The 13,523-nt window shown below is 42.5% G+C and overlaps 1 protein-coding gene across 1 annotated transcript in view; it reads left to right on the top strand.

Moving 5' to 3' along the window:
* BRCA1 (BRCA1 DNA repair associated) overlaps window positions 1-13,211 on the top strand; it is a 134,928-nt gene extending 121,717 nt beyond the window's left edge. The window contains exons 22-23 of the mRNA XM_044299957.1: window positions 3,017-3,068; window positions 9,365-13,211. Coding sequence (XP_044155892.1) covers window positions 3,017-3,068; window positions 9,365-9,465 — 153 coding nt within the window. The 3' untranslated portion in view covers window positions 9,466-13,211. The remainder of the gene's footprint in view (window positions 1-3,016; window positions 3,069-9,364) is intronic.
* The last annotated feature ends 312 nt before the right edge of the window (window positions 13,212-13,523 follow it).

The following is a 13,523-nucleotide window of genomic DNA, read 5'->3' as shown; positions in this document are numbered from 1 at the left end:
TGGGAGTTGTTTGTGTGTTGGATCTACAGCATGTTCCTTTGATTTGGTTTAAAGGGGTTATTCTATGCAACGAATAAGGCGTTTCAAATGAAGTAATATTGCAATATACACGCAATAAATAGGTTGCAAGATTTTTATGTTTATTATATGTTTTCCTTTGGTAACAACTGCTGCTGTTTATCCATCTGGTTTACCTTCTCCTGCATTCACAAAACTCCGATCCTGGTCATTGTACCCCCTCCGATGCAGTCAATAGCGGTCACAGCATCTGCGGGGTTACACAGAAGGAGGACACTTCTTCTGTTCTTCGATCGCTGCCCACCGTAGCAAAATCATGGCGCTCTGATCAGTTGCTGTGGCAGCCTGGGACATACAGCAGGGATTATTCAGAAGTGCATGTTAAAGTGCCAAAGGGGACTTAAAATGATAGTACAAAAAAAGTTGTCAAAAATAAAATTCAAATCGCCTCTTTCCCAGGTTTACGTAATACCTCCTAAAGCCTGGCATAGATGTGCTATGTTCTATGTGAGCTCCTGCCCTGCACTCACTTCGGTCTGATCTGCTAAAAGCCTCCACAGATGTGGTATGCATGTTTTAAAGAGTGAGTGCAGGGCAGGAGCACGCGTAGCACATCGCTCCTCCTGCCTTTACCCATTGTGCCTGACATAACACATCTAGGCAGGAGCATTGGTGTGTGCTCACACCAGTACAGCGCCCAGTGTGGCACCAGTGGTACCGTATTCCCATACACTGCTGACATTTCAACAGTGCTAAGTGCAGTAGACACCTGGATTTCAGGTGCCTACTTTGCATGGAAAAATAAAAGAATAAAGTACATTACAAAAAATATTTCCATCACATCTAGAATAGTTATCAATACATTTTATTTGAAGGCAAGCCAGTTATGAAATGTACTAGAATTCTTGATATATATATATTTTAGATAACATTACGCCTGAATTATGAAGTACTGTCTCATCCCAAGCAGTTTTTAGTACATGGGTATCAACTGACTCCTCCGTTGACTACAGCCAACTGGCACCCCTACATGCATAGCATTCCTCCTCTTCCATCTGGGTTATCTGTGGATTGCTTGTGTACTAGAGCAAGGACGGATGCCAGTCCTTTCTATGAACACATTTACTCTTTCCGCTTTATGAGCAAACATACTACCTAACCTTTCATTTGATTTGATTATAATGCAAGTTTGATTTGCTAGAGAATCCTGGGAATCATCCAAAAACACTAGCTCGGTAAGTGCCAGGGACATATTTTCCCAGGGAAATAAAATGACGTTTGAAAAGGCGAGTTCCTCGGCCCACCCAGTGTGACTGTGCTCTGGAACGATGTCCACACTTGTGGCCGAGGCCCCTTTTCATCATGCCTCCTCAGCACATCACTAGGTGCTAGACTCTTCACCAAGTATATATTAGGTAACGCAGTGACATGTCCATGCTTTTTCCCTGTCTTGCAGCAGACTGCTAGATTTCGAGACTAGTGATCAATAGACTGAGCAACAACTTGACTTGCTGTGCATAGGAGACTGTCCTATTTTCTTAACTGTCCTCCGTTTGCAACCCTTAAAGCAATGTGCGTCTGATTCCACAGAGAATATGTTTGCAAAGATACACACGAAGCTCGACATTGGCGTTCATTGAGTGCCCATATCTGGGATCGCCAGAACATGGCAATCCTGTAATGGTCATAGACTTCAAAGGGTATCGGCCATTATATTTATGCTGCTATCTGAAGGCAGCATAAATTGGTGACATTTATCAGAACTCTGGGTCACTTTCTTGAATTGACGCAGTCGTTGTTGAAACCTGTATTGAGCAGATCCATTGTGACTGATTGCAGGAGTTTGGTCAAGGCACTGCACAAGCGCAGAAGTCTTCCTGTTCCCGGTTTTCCCTGGCATTGGTTGACCGCTGTCCTGTAGCTGCGGCAGAGCATGTGAAGGAGAGCCAGGTTACAACCCCCGCTGAAGAGCAGATGCTAGTGGACGGGACGGGAGCTGCTGCATATCGGCACTCCCATGGTCCTGGCCAGCGCTTTTTCCAGTAGTGTGTAAGCACGACCACCTGTGCTGGATTGCAGGGTGGTCGTAACCCCTGAAAACGAGCAGTGTATAATGTGATGGAAAAATGAATGCAGCCAGGAAAGGAGGCAATATGGACAAACACAATACATTAGTAAGTGCCTTGTATTAACGTTGACTACTTGATAAAGGACATTTGCTGAGGTGAGACAACCCCTTTAAGAAGTATGCTTTTAGCATCCGGCATATTAAGAAAGATGGCATTACACAAGATCATCAGATGGGAATATCAGAGTAGATTACTGTTTGCTATATACTTTGACCTTATTGCACATATCTGGCAATGGAAATCACTCGTGATTAGGCAGAGAACAATTGTATAATAGCTCTTGGTCTGAATTTTATTGGGATAGTACAGGATTAGAGAAACATGGCTGCTTTCTTTTAAAAGCAGTTCTACACCTGTCCTATGTACAGTTGTAGCTTTTGTTTTTTGGAAGAAAGCAGCCGTGTTTTGTAACCCTCTAAACCCTTTCAATAATAAAAAAAAAAAAATTGGAAACCTACACATTGACTTTTGTGAAAAGCATCTCCATAGCCATCCATTCATCAGCTAATGATCTGTGAGATGTCTTCATCTATACAAGCCAGCAAAGTTGGCGTCAGATCAGAGTGGAGATGAAACCCTTGTACCCTAAACCATTATAAGGGCTTGATATTTGGCTATAGCAAGTCCAGGGGTGGCTAGTCACACAACATACGATTAGTGTTACACTGCTCTGTAGAGTGTGCAGTAATCTGATGTACCAACACATGGTGTACATGCTTCTGGTTGTGGTCACCTCTTATCACACCATTGGTACATGGTCCTAAAACTGCCAGCTTACTCAGATTAATGGATTCTTGTGCTGTTGCTTCTTTTCTGTGATCTGGAAGAAGAAGAAACAAAGATGAGTTTGTGTTTTGCTTTTATTGCAGGGGATGACATCTCTAGTGGTGGTCCAGCCAGATAAAGAGACAGACTATCCAGGTAAGAAATGACAGATGGAAGTTATGCCGTTAACATCGATGTTACAGCACCTCTCCTTCCCCTCTCTTTTCTTTTGAACGATCTTCTAAGTGGAGTTGAACTTTGATGTGGTCTGAAACCGGCCTAGATTGTTCAGGAGAGCGTGGAGGGGGGGCAGTCAGTCTGACGTATGAGCCGTCAGACAGCCAGTCCGATGGATTTCACAGTGAACAGCCGCTGTGTATCAGAAAGATAAAGCTGACAGCGGTAAACTTATATTAAAAAAGAATGTCAGCAGTTTTGCCTGTGATACACTGCTGACAGCTCTAGACAGGGGCCAGGGAGAACAGTATAAATATACTTTTGTGGAGCTTTCCTGATCAGGAGTATGATCACAGGAGGAGCCCCACTTTTTAGTGCTTTCTGCACTGAGCTGCTTCATAGCCCTTCCCCATCTACTCTGAGTAACATATGTAGCATCCAACCAGGAGACCACTACAGCTGTCCCACTACAGAGGGACTGTGATGCAGCACCATGCAGAGAGCACTTCACAGTGGCGCTCCACCTCCATTGCACTTATACAGCAGAACCTGGCAGAATTAAAATTCATATTCACGATACTCCTGATAATAAAAACTCCTCCTCCAACCACTGTTTGTACTGAACTGCCCAGCCCCTACCCAATGCTGTCAGCAATTTATCATGGCCGTAACTGCTGACAGATTCTCTAAGAAATTATTTGATGGAGTACAGGTGGACATTCACTTTAAAACAATACATACATATTACATAAATGCATATACCTATAATAACTCAGCCTGTTTATGTCCTTAAAACCCGTTCTGTGCAGCTTTTCACCTGCTGTCTTTTTCTTGGCCACGTTTGCTTTCTCGTTCATTATTCTTCTGTGGCTTCGTCTTGAAAACCCCACGTGCCATAGTGATTAATCGCTGCTGTCTGCCATAACCTAAATGTTGCTTTTATTGCGCTTTTTATTTCACTTACTTTCTGGTATTCTGGGAAACATATCTTTAAACTGTAAACTCTGCGCCAATAGGTTATATTTATTTTCTGAGTCTTAGCAGACTGGGTTTGACAAACACTGAGATGGTTAAACAGTAATTTATGGAATCTTATATTCTAAAATATTGCATAAAATGTAAAGAATCACTAGAGGGATACATTGCTTCCAACATTTTACCAACATGACTCACAGTAAAGCAGTTTTTTCTTTATAAATAATTGAGGAACAGCTACCTTGGTGAGTTATTTGTACAATTTTACCTGCTGCTCTTACAGTAAAGAACTTTCTGTTCAGACTGATTTGTCTTATCTGGGAATTATAGCAATGCTTTGTGGATAGCACCTCCCATTGTACTATTACAGATTGTGTAAATGAAGAAGAACATACTGATCTTTCCAGTTTCTGATCAGTCTTTGAGTCTGGGGATGAAAAGAATGTCCCATTAACAGGGTTGTCCACAATTCTAATATTGATGGGCCCAGACACCCAACACCCCTGCTGATCAGCTGGTCTAAATCGGCTCCTGAAATACATAGCTCCTTCTTTTGTGTAGTGAACAATGCTAGTTACTGCAGCTCTGCCCCATTCACTTCAGTCGGAGCAGCGCTGTACTAACCAGTTCTGTTAACCACACAATGTAGTTTTGGCGCCTGTTTCTTTTTTTTTTGGAAGCTGCTTAGGTACAGCTGATCGGCTGGGTGTGGGGTATTTACCCCCTCTTATCAGATATTGATGACCTACGGTGAGGATAGCACATCAATATAGGAATCCTGGACAACCCTTTTAAAGTACAATATATAGAAGCCCATCCTATAAAATCACAGTTGTATAAGCTGTAGATGTTAGGTTTGGGGGTGGTGGTGACATGTCTGAGTAAATATATAAACTGCCCATAAAATAACAATTCTGGGGAATCTGGAAATTTATAGTGGCTGTTACACACACGGACAAAATTGTTCTTCCTACAATGGTCACTGAAATAAATGAAACATTTACTGCTATTGAAAATCAGGCTCTTTAAAAGGATTCTGTTGAACCAAAATTCAAAAGCAAGCTAAGGGTCCATTCACACGTCTGTAGTGCATTGCGAATCCACAATACACCCGGCCTGCACTCCCATAGAAATGCCTATTGTCCGCAATTGCGGAAAAGAATAGGACATGCTGTATTTTTTTCCGGAGCCGCGGACCGAAAGATCGGCGGCGTGCTCTGGAAATGCAGATGCGGACAGCACACTGTGTGCTGTCCGCATCCATTCCGTCCCCATAGAGAATGAATGGGTCCGCAATTTGAGGAACCCATTATTACGGACGTGTGAATGGAGCCTAATGAAACTGGCCTGGACAAAAATGATGGTGTCCCTAGAGAAGATTGAAAATAATTTGACCATAGGGACACGTTAAACTAAGCTGTGTCCTATAATTAGCATCACAAGTGTCTTCAAACTTGTAATCATTAGGTCTGCCTATTTAAAGGGTGAAAAGTGGTCAACGTGCTGTTTGGTATCATGGTGGGTACCACACTGAACATAGACCAAAGAAAGCTAAGGAGAGGGTTGTGTCAGGAGATTATAAAGAAAATGGTAAAGGCTATAAGACCATCTCTATACAGCTTGATGCAACTACAGTTGCATGTATTATTCAGAAGTCTAAGCTCTATGGGACTGTAGCCAACCTCCCTGGATGTGGCCGCAAGAGGAAAATTGATGACAAATTGAAGAGACTGATAATGCGAATGGTAACCAAAGAGCCTAAAACAACTTCCAAAGAGTTTGAACACCAAGGTCAAGGTACATCAGTGTCAGATTGCATCTGTTGCGTAGCCAAAGTGGAGTTAATGGAAGACGATCGAGGAGGAAACCACTGTTAAAGGCAAATCATAAAAATGCAAGATTGGAGTTTTCCAAAATTTCATTTAGATGGATGATAGAAAACTAACTTTTTTGCAAGTTCACAGACGCAAAAATGAAGCATACAAAGAAAAGAACATTGTACCTACCTTGAAACCTGAAGGAGACTGTTATGTTTTGGGGCTGCTTTGCTGCATCTGGGACAGGGTGTCTTGAATTTGTGGAGGGCACAATGAAATCTCAAGACTATGAAGGCATTCTGGAGCGAAATGTGCTGCCCAGTGTAGAAAAGCTTGGGCTCAGTCGCTGGACATGGGTACTACAGCAGGATAATGACCCAAACGCACACAGCTAAAAATATCCAAAAACTGCTAAGATTAAAGCATTGGACTATACTGAAGTGGCCTTCTATGAGCCCTGATCTAAATCCTATTGAACGTCTCTGGAAGGAGCTGAAACATGCAGTCTGGAGAAGGTGCCCTTCAAACCTGAGACATCTGGAGCAGTTTTCTCATGAGGACTGGGCCAAAATACCTGTGGACAGGTGCAGAATTCTCATTGAGAGTTACAGAAATCACTTGATTGCAGCGATTGCCTCAAAAGGTTGTGCAATAAAATATTAAGTTAAGGGTACTGTCATTTTGTCCAGACCAGTTTTATTAGTTTTTTTGTTTATTTATAAATTTATTCTATTGAACCACATGCAATGTCTGATTTCAGTTAATTTTAGTAATTTTTTTTATTTATTAATTTTGTCAGCTGCAAGTTATCGGTGACGATTTTTCTTTCTTTAACGGACTGGTACCAAAATTTTGTCCACGTGTGTACCATTCCCCCTTATCAATAGTGTGTCCCTAATCACTGTCCAACCAGTGCTAAAAAGTGTAAGTGTATGTAGTTACTAGAGATGAACAAAGTAAAGAAAAATTGAATTCAGCTTCTTCACTGAATTTCACAAAGAAATCTGATTTGTGATGAATTACTTCATCACGAAGCGCATTTATTTGTATGTAGAGGGTGCAATGATGGGGATCATTGAACCCCTCAGACGCTGCATTCGCTGATCGCAGCATTTGAGATTAAAATTAAGGCCTTTCAGGGGCCAATCCGGTTAAAATAGAAAACAAAAACAAACATACTCACCTTAACCATTTGATTGCAAAGAGGCTGTTGCGGCCATCTTGATTGAAGACACTGCGCCAAATCAATCACCCCGCGCGGTTCCTGCAATCAAGCGCGATTGCCTCTAGGGGTAGACAGATTTTTTTTTTTATAAATTTTTTTTTTTAGTGCCGATAATCTGTGAACTTTTAGGCCGATAGCCGATAAATAATACCGATATTTTATATCTCATAATATATATATATTATATTAGTTGGTAGTCACTGAGGTGGTGAAAATTTGCATTTGGCACTAGTATATTATAAATATAAATTAATAAGGCGCTTAGATTTATAATACACTACTGCCAATTTCCACACCATCCCCCCTTCCCCCCTTCTCTCTGACTTTATTAACCCCTATCACACCTCAGATAAGACCTTTATTAACCCCTATCGAACCTCAGATGAATAAAATAAAAAACTCCTCTCATGCACTGCGGCTCCTTTTCCTCTCCGGGTCTGGCGTCTCGCTCCCCTGTCTTCTCCAGCCCGTGCTGCACTGTCACCTGACGGCGTGCAGCGTCAGGTGATAGTGCGCGCACTACGTCCTGATGCTGTACAGGGTCAGGACAGTGCAGCGCGGGCCTCATGAAAGACGACCAGGGAGTTTGAGTATCGAAAGAGCTTGCTGCGCTTCTTCCCCGCTCCCGGCACCCGATGCATACTAGTGGGTGCTTCCATAATGGAAGCGCTCACTAGTATACGCATTATCGGTATATCGGCAAGGTTAGATGCAGATGCCGATAATGTACAAAATCCTGAATATCTGCCGATATCGGTACTTCCGGTAATCTGTCGATTCCTAATTGCCTTTTTGTGTGCAAATGGGTGAGGTGAGTAATTTATTTATTTTTTACTGCCATTTCAGAAAAAAAATTTGTTCCCACGAAGCGAGAGGAAATCAGTCTTCATGGCGAATCAAATTTTTCCTGAAATTTGCATCAAAGTCCAATTTGGATACTTTGATTCGCTCAACACTAGCAGTAACAGACTTCACTGACCAGTGTATTCATATGTTTCCAGAAGTAATAACAGAGGACCTGTACAATGTAGAGTTGTAAGAAAAGATACTTTAGAATTTATATTTTATGAAAGCTAACTTGGTGACAGGTCCTCTTTTAATTCTCTAAAGGGGTTTTCTGGGACTAACAAATTGATGACCTATCCATAGAATAGGTCATCAATATAAGGTTGGTGGGGGTCTTTACACCCAGCACCTTCACCAGGACACCACAGCTCTGTACGCTGTGTAGTGACCATTCTGTGGTACAGCAGTTCATCTGCCACTCATTTCAATGGGACTGAGCTGCACAAAGGACATGTGGGATGTGAACTTGCATGATGAGGACCCCCACTCATCAGATACTGATAACCTACTGCATCCTGAGGACATGTCATTAATATTTAAGTTTACAAGAAAATCCATTTAAACTTTCAAAATTCATGTTTTTTTCTTTTATATTCTAAAAATCAAATAATTATAATTAAAAAAATTGTGAAAATAATGCTCTGGCATAAGACTCAAATGTTATAGTGTAACAAAAATTATACCCGTTTATCTAGCATGAGCTAAATATTGATCTTTTAGGCCCCAAACACATGCAGTATAGAAGGGGTTATGACATGATGGATGTAAAACATAAAAAACAGACATCATATAGGACATGACAGCCTCTTTCTAACAATTTCTCTTCTAGATTTTTTTCAGGTTGGCAGATTAGGAGGCATGTCCCTTCTCCTGCAGCTCTCTTATTATTACAGCTGAGGGGGCATATCCCATTAATTGGTTAGCTAAAGGGGTATTCCGGCTATGTCATGTTATCCCTGATACACGGGATAGGGGATAACCATTAGATTGAAGAAGGTCCTACCACTGGGACCTGCACTAATCACGAGTATGGAGACCCCAGGCTCTGTGAAGTGCCCCGAAATGAAGAGTGGCCGGTTGGGCATGCATGCAGCTGCTCCATTTATATTCCTGGTAGTTCTGGAGATAGCTGAGCACTGTACTCTATCTATGGAACTCCCTTAGAAATTAAAGGAGTGGTCCCCTTAATTTCGGAGGTCCCACATGGTACCTGTTCTCGTGATCTGCGGGGATCCTAGTGATAGGACCCCTAACGATCTAATAGTTATTCCCTATCCTGTGGATTGGGGGTAACCTCACATAACTGGAATACCCCTTTAAAAATGGGTTTACTAACCCGGGCATCCCCATTAATGTTGTCTGTGTGAAACCACTAATGTAGGCATTACATTTTTTTTTTCCTTTCCTTGCAGCCATGAGGAAGAAGTACCGTTGTCTTGTGATTACTCGTGAATGGGTGCTGGACAGCGTGTCAAGTTATAAACTTCAGGCATTCGACAGTTACCTTATGTGATGTGATCCGCGCTGCTTTCCTGTGGAGACATTTGATTACGTTACCACTTCTTTTTTTTTTTTTTTTTTTTTTTTGTGGTCTTAAAGGGTTTTCCCACAAGTGTTTACTAGAAAGGGGGTCCTGAGCCTTCCGTTCCTCCTTGCTGCTTAATGTATGAAGTGGTTGTTGAGCATGCATGCAACCACAACATTCATTGTCCACGGGACTGAATGGGATAGTTGAGTACAGTGCTTGGCTGTTCCCGTCACCATGTTATTTGAATGGATATTCCAGAGACCTTGGATTCTTTTGATCTGTGGTGACCCAGCAGTGTGGCCCCCAGTGATCAGACATTCATCACCCATCCTGTGGAAAAACTCCTTTAAGATTTGCATGTCATGATTGAAATTCTGCATTTTGTGGGCATTACTTCAAGGTCCTTAAATAAGCTTTCCCCCCAAAATGGGTACCCTGTGTTATTGCTTTGCGATTCAAACACCAAAGACAGAAAGATGTCAGCCCCTAGGCATAATACAGATGTTCCTGGAATGTCCCTTTAAATAACTGTTGAGAAAGGTCCAATCCTTCCTTTATGACATGCATTTCCCCATGTGTAAGATCATCAGAGGCTACTGTTCTCTCTTTGTTTGGCAGGATCCGCATCCCTATTATTGCATTGGAAACACAATTTGCAGTACGTACGGCAAGCTTTATAGATGTTCATACATAATCTTGCTTTGGAGACCTTTTTCATGTACAGTACAACACCAAAATTCTGCTGTCCCCATACACACAGTTTTGGTATCATGCAGTTAACACTAAAGGGGCCTCATTTATCAAAACTATATTTGTTGCCCAAACCAACCAATCAAAATTCTGGTTTCTTTTTAATTTCTTAAAGCGGTTTTCAGGATTTTCACCATGTAACCCAATCACTCTGGTTTCCATCCTGTATGTAGTACTTCCTGTTGCTGTATCCAACCAAGCCCATGATGCACTTCTCCTTTCCCTGTTACAGGGCCAGCACCGCCCCTAACAATGCCCAGTTAGTTTATAGCTCCTCCCACCCAACTACTTAGCTAGACCTGCCCTATCACTGCCGCTAACAATGCCCAGCTAGTTTATAGCTCCTCTCACTCAGCTAGTTGCATAGGCATCCCCTGTCACTGCCGCTAACAATGCCCAGCTAGTTTATAGCTCCTCTCACTCAGCTAGTTACATAGGCATCCCCTGTTACTGTCGCTAACAATGCCCAGCTAGTTTATAGCTCCTCCCACCCAGCTAGTTACATAGACACTCCCCTATCATTGCCGTTAACAGTGCCCAGCAAGTTTATAGCTCCTCCAACCCAACTACTTAGACCTCCCCTATCACTGCCGCTAACAATGCCTAGCTAGTTTATAGCTCCTCCCACTTAGCTAGTTACATAGGCATCCCCAATCACTGCTGCTAACAATGCCCGGTTAGATTATATCTCCTCCCACTCAGCTAGTTACATAGACACTCCCCTGTCACTGCCACTAACAATGCCCAGCTAGTTTATAGCTCCTCCCACTCAACTACTTAGACCTCTCCTGTCACTGCCGCAAACCATGCCCAACCCGTTTATAGCTCCTCCCACTTAACTACTTAGATAGACCTCCCCTATCAGTGCTGCAAACTATGCCCAGCTAGTTTATATCTCCTCCCACTTAGCTAGTTACATAGGCATCCCCAATCACTGCTGCTAACAATGCCCAGCTAGTTTATAGCTCCTCCTACTCAACTACTTAGATAGACCTCCCCGATCACTGCCGCTAACAATGCCCAGCTAGTTTATAGCTCCTCCCACCCAACTACTTAGCTAGACCTGCCCTATCACTGCCGCTAACAATGCCCAGCTAGTTTATAGCTCCTCTCACTCAGCTAGTTGCATAGGCATCCCCTGTCACTGCCGCTAACAATACCCAGCTAGTTTATAGCTCCTCCCACCCAGCTACTTGGATAGACCTCTCCTATCACTGCCCTAACAATGCCTAGCTAGTTTATAGCTCCTCTCACTCAACTAGTTACATAGGCATCCCCTGTCACTGCCGATAACAATGCCCAGCAAGTTTATAGCTTCTCCCACCCAACTACTTAGACCTCTCCTATCACTGCCGCTAACAATGCCTAGCTAGTTTATAGCTCCTCCCACTCAGTTACGTAGCCATCCCCTGTCACTGCCGCTAACAATGCTTAGCTAGTTTATAGCTCCTCCCTCCCAACTACTTAGACCTCCCCTATCAGTGCCGCAAACAATGCCCAGCTAGTTTATATCTCCTCCCACTTAGCTAGTTACATAGGCATCCCCAATCACTGCTGCTAACAATGCCCGGTTAGATTATATCTCCTCCCACTCAGCTAGGTACATAGACACTCCCCTGTCACTGCCACTAACAATGCCCAGCTAGTTTATAGCTCCTCCTACTCAACTACTTAGACCTCTCCTGTCACTGCCGCAAACCACGCCCAGCCCGTTTATAGCTCCTCCCACTTAACTACTTAGATAGACCTCCCCGATCACTGCCGCTAACAATGCCCAGCTAGTTTATATCTCCTCCCACCCTGATAGTTACATGGGCTTCCCCTATCACTGCCCCATTTGCTGGTTTGACACGCCTTTGGACAGAACATGACAGGAAATAAGAGCTGCATGGACATGGTCATGTGACCACAGCTCAAAACGGAAGATAGGCGCATTAAAGGTAAAAGCAATACATAACAAAATTGCAGTAACCTTCACAAATAATTTTAAATTATGTCGATGCAAAACCGAAAACCCCTTTAAATTACTCTTGTAAAATGAAAGCTGCGCTGTGATTGATTGGTTGCTGTGTGCATCAAAGGCAGTTCTGATACATTTGGTCCAATCAGCTTGTTCAGTGGTTTTATAATGGTGTTGTAAACTTTTATTATAGTTAAGAGTAATCATTATCTGAATCGCATTTGACCATGATAGGAAAAATGCTACCATATACCTGTTATACCGTAAAATTCCTTTAATCCGACATCTTCCCCATGCTGAATTAGCATTTTTTTTTCAAAGAACTCGTCAATGACCCAGAGTTCTGTTGGTGGGCTCCCCATCAAATTTTGCTTCGACCCTGATAAATGTAAACCGTGGAGACGTTCCAGGCTGGCGCTGAAAATGTGACCATTGTAAATGTGTGCCAGCCCACGAAGTATCCCCCATTTAGGTGCCTGATTAAAGGAATGTTACGGTATTTTTTCACTTCATGTTTTTTCTGTGTTTTAGTCTATGCCTCTTTGCACTTTACTAGACATGTGTTCTATGCTCTAGATAAGCTGCCGCACCCCCCTAAAAGGTTGTGGTAAGAAAGTGGTCCAGTCATATGGATCATGTGTCCTTAGAGTCCACAACTACGGTACGTGGCTAGTACTTCCAGTATATTCCATCAAATATGTCACCGGCTTTTCCATTAAAAGTTGTCCTCAAGTGCCGTAGCATTGGCTGTAATAGTTCTGTCCAGGACCAGCACGTGTGAACTATACCCTGCTATTTACCACTTGGAAAATGTTATCCAGTTCAGTGTCCCAATACTGTACCTTATGGGTAGTAACAAAAAGGTGATGGCATAGGTTTTAACGTATGTTGTCTTAACCTTGGATTTTTTTTCTCTGGATTTTATTGGCCTTGGATCATGATACTTAAATTCATTGTTGTAAATAATGTATTTATGATGTGTACAGTTGTTGTAAGAGGGAAATTTAAAATAAAAAATTAAAACGTGTCTTTGTGGTACCTTTAATCACTTTGTCCTAATGTAAACGGGACACAGCAGAGCAGGGAGGCTCCTGCTTCAGGCACTGGTTTTCTGGAGGAGGAGAGGGACATGGCTGACAAAGATTTCTATATATGTTTCTCAGTTTAAACTGTAATATGTAAAGTATAATGGGTTCAAGGGAAACGTACTGGGACTTTTAAAAGTTCTATGGGTATTTACTGTGTTTCTAGAAGTGCAGCCCTGGTCATCCATCTATTGGTCATCCTCTGATGGTAGATGTTGGGGGGAGGGGGGGGGGGAGTGTGAAATGTT

Source organism: Bufo gargarizans, chromosome 6 (genome assembly GCF_014858855.1).
Source record: "Bufo gargarizans isolate SCDJY-AF-19 chromosome 6, ASM1485885v1, whole genome shotgun sequence".
In the NCBI taxonomy this organism is placed as follows: Eukaryota; Metazoa; Chordata; class Amphibia; order Anura; family Bufonidae; genus Bufo; species Bufo gargarizans.
The sequence above is the reverse complement of the archived record's forward strand: the minus strand, read 5'-3'. Positions and strand labels throughout refer to the sequence as shown.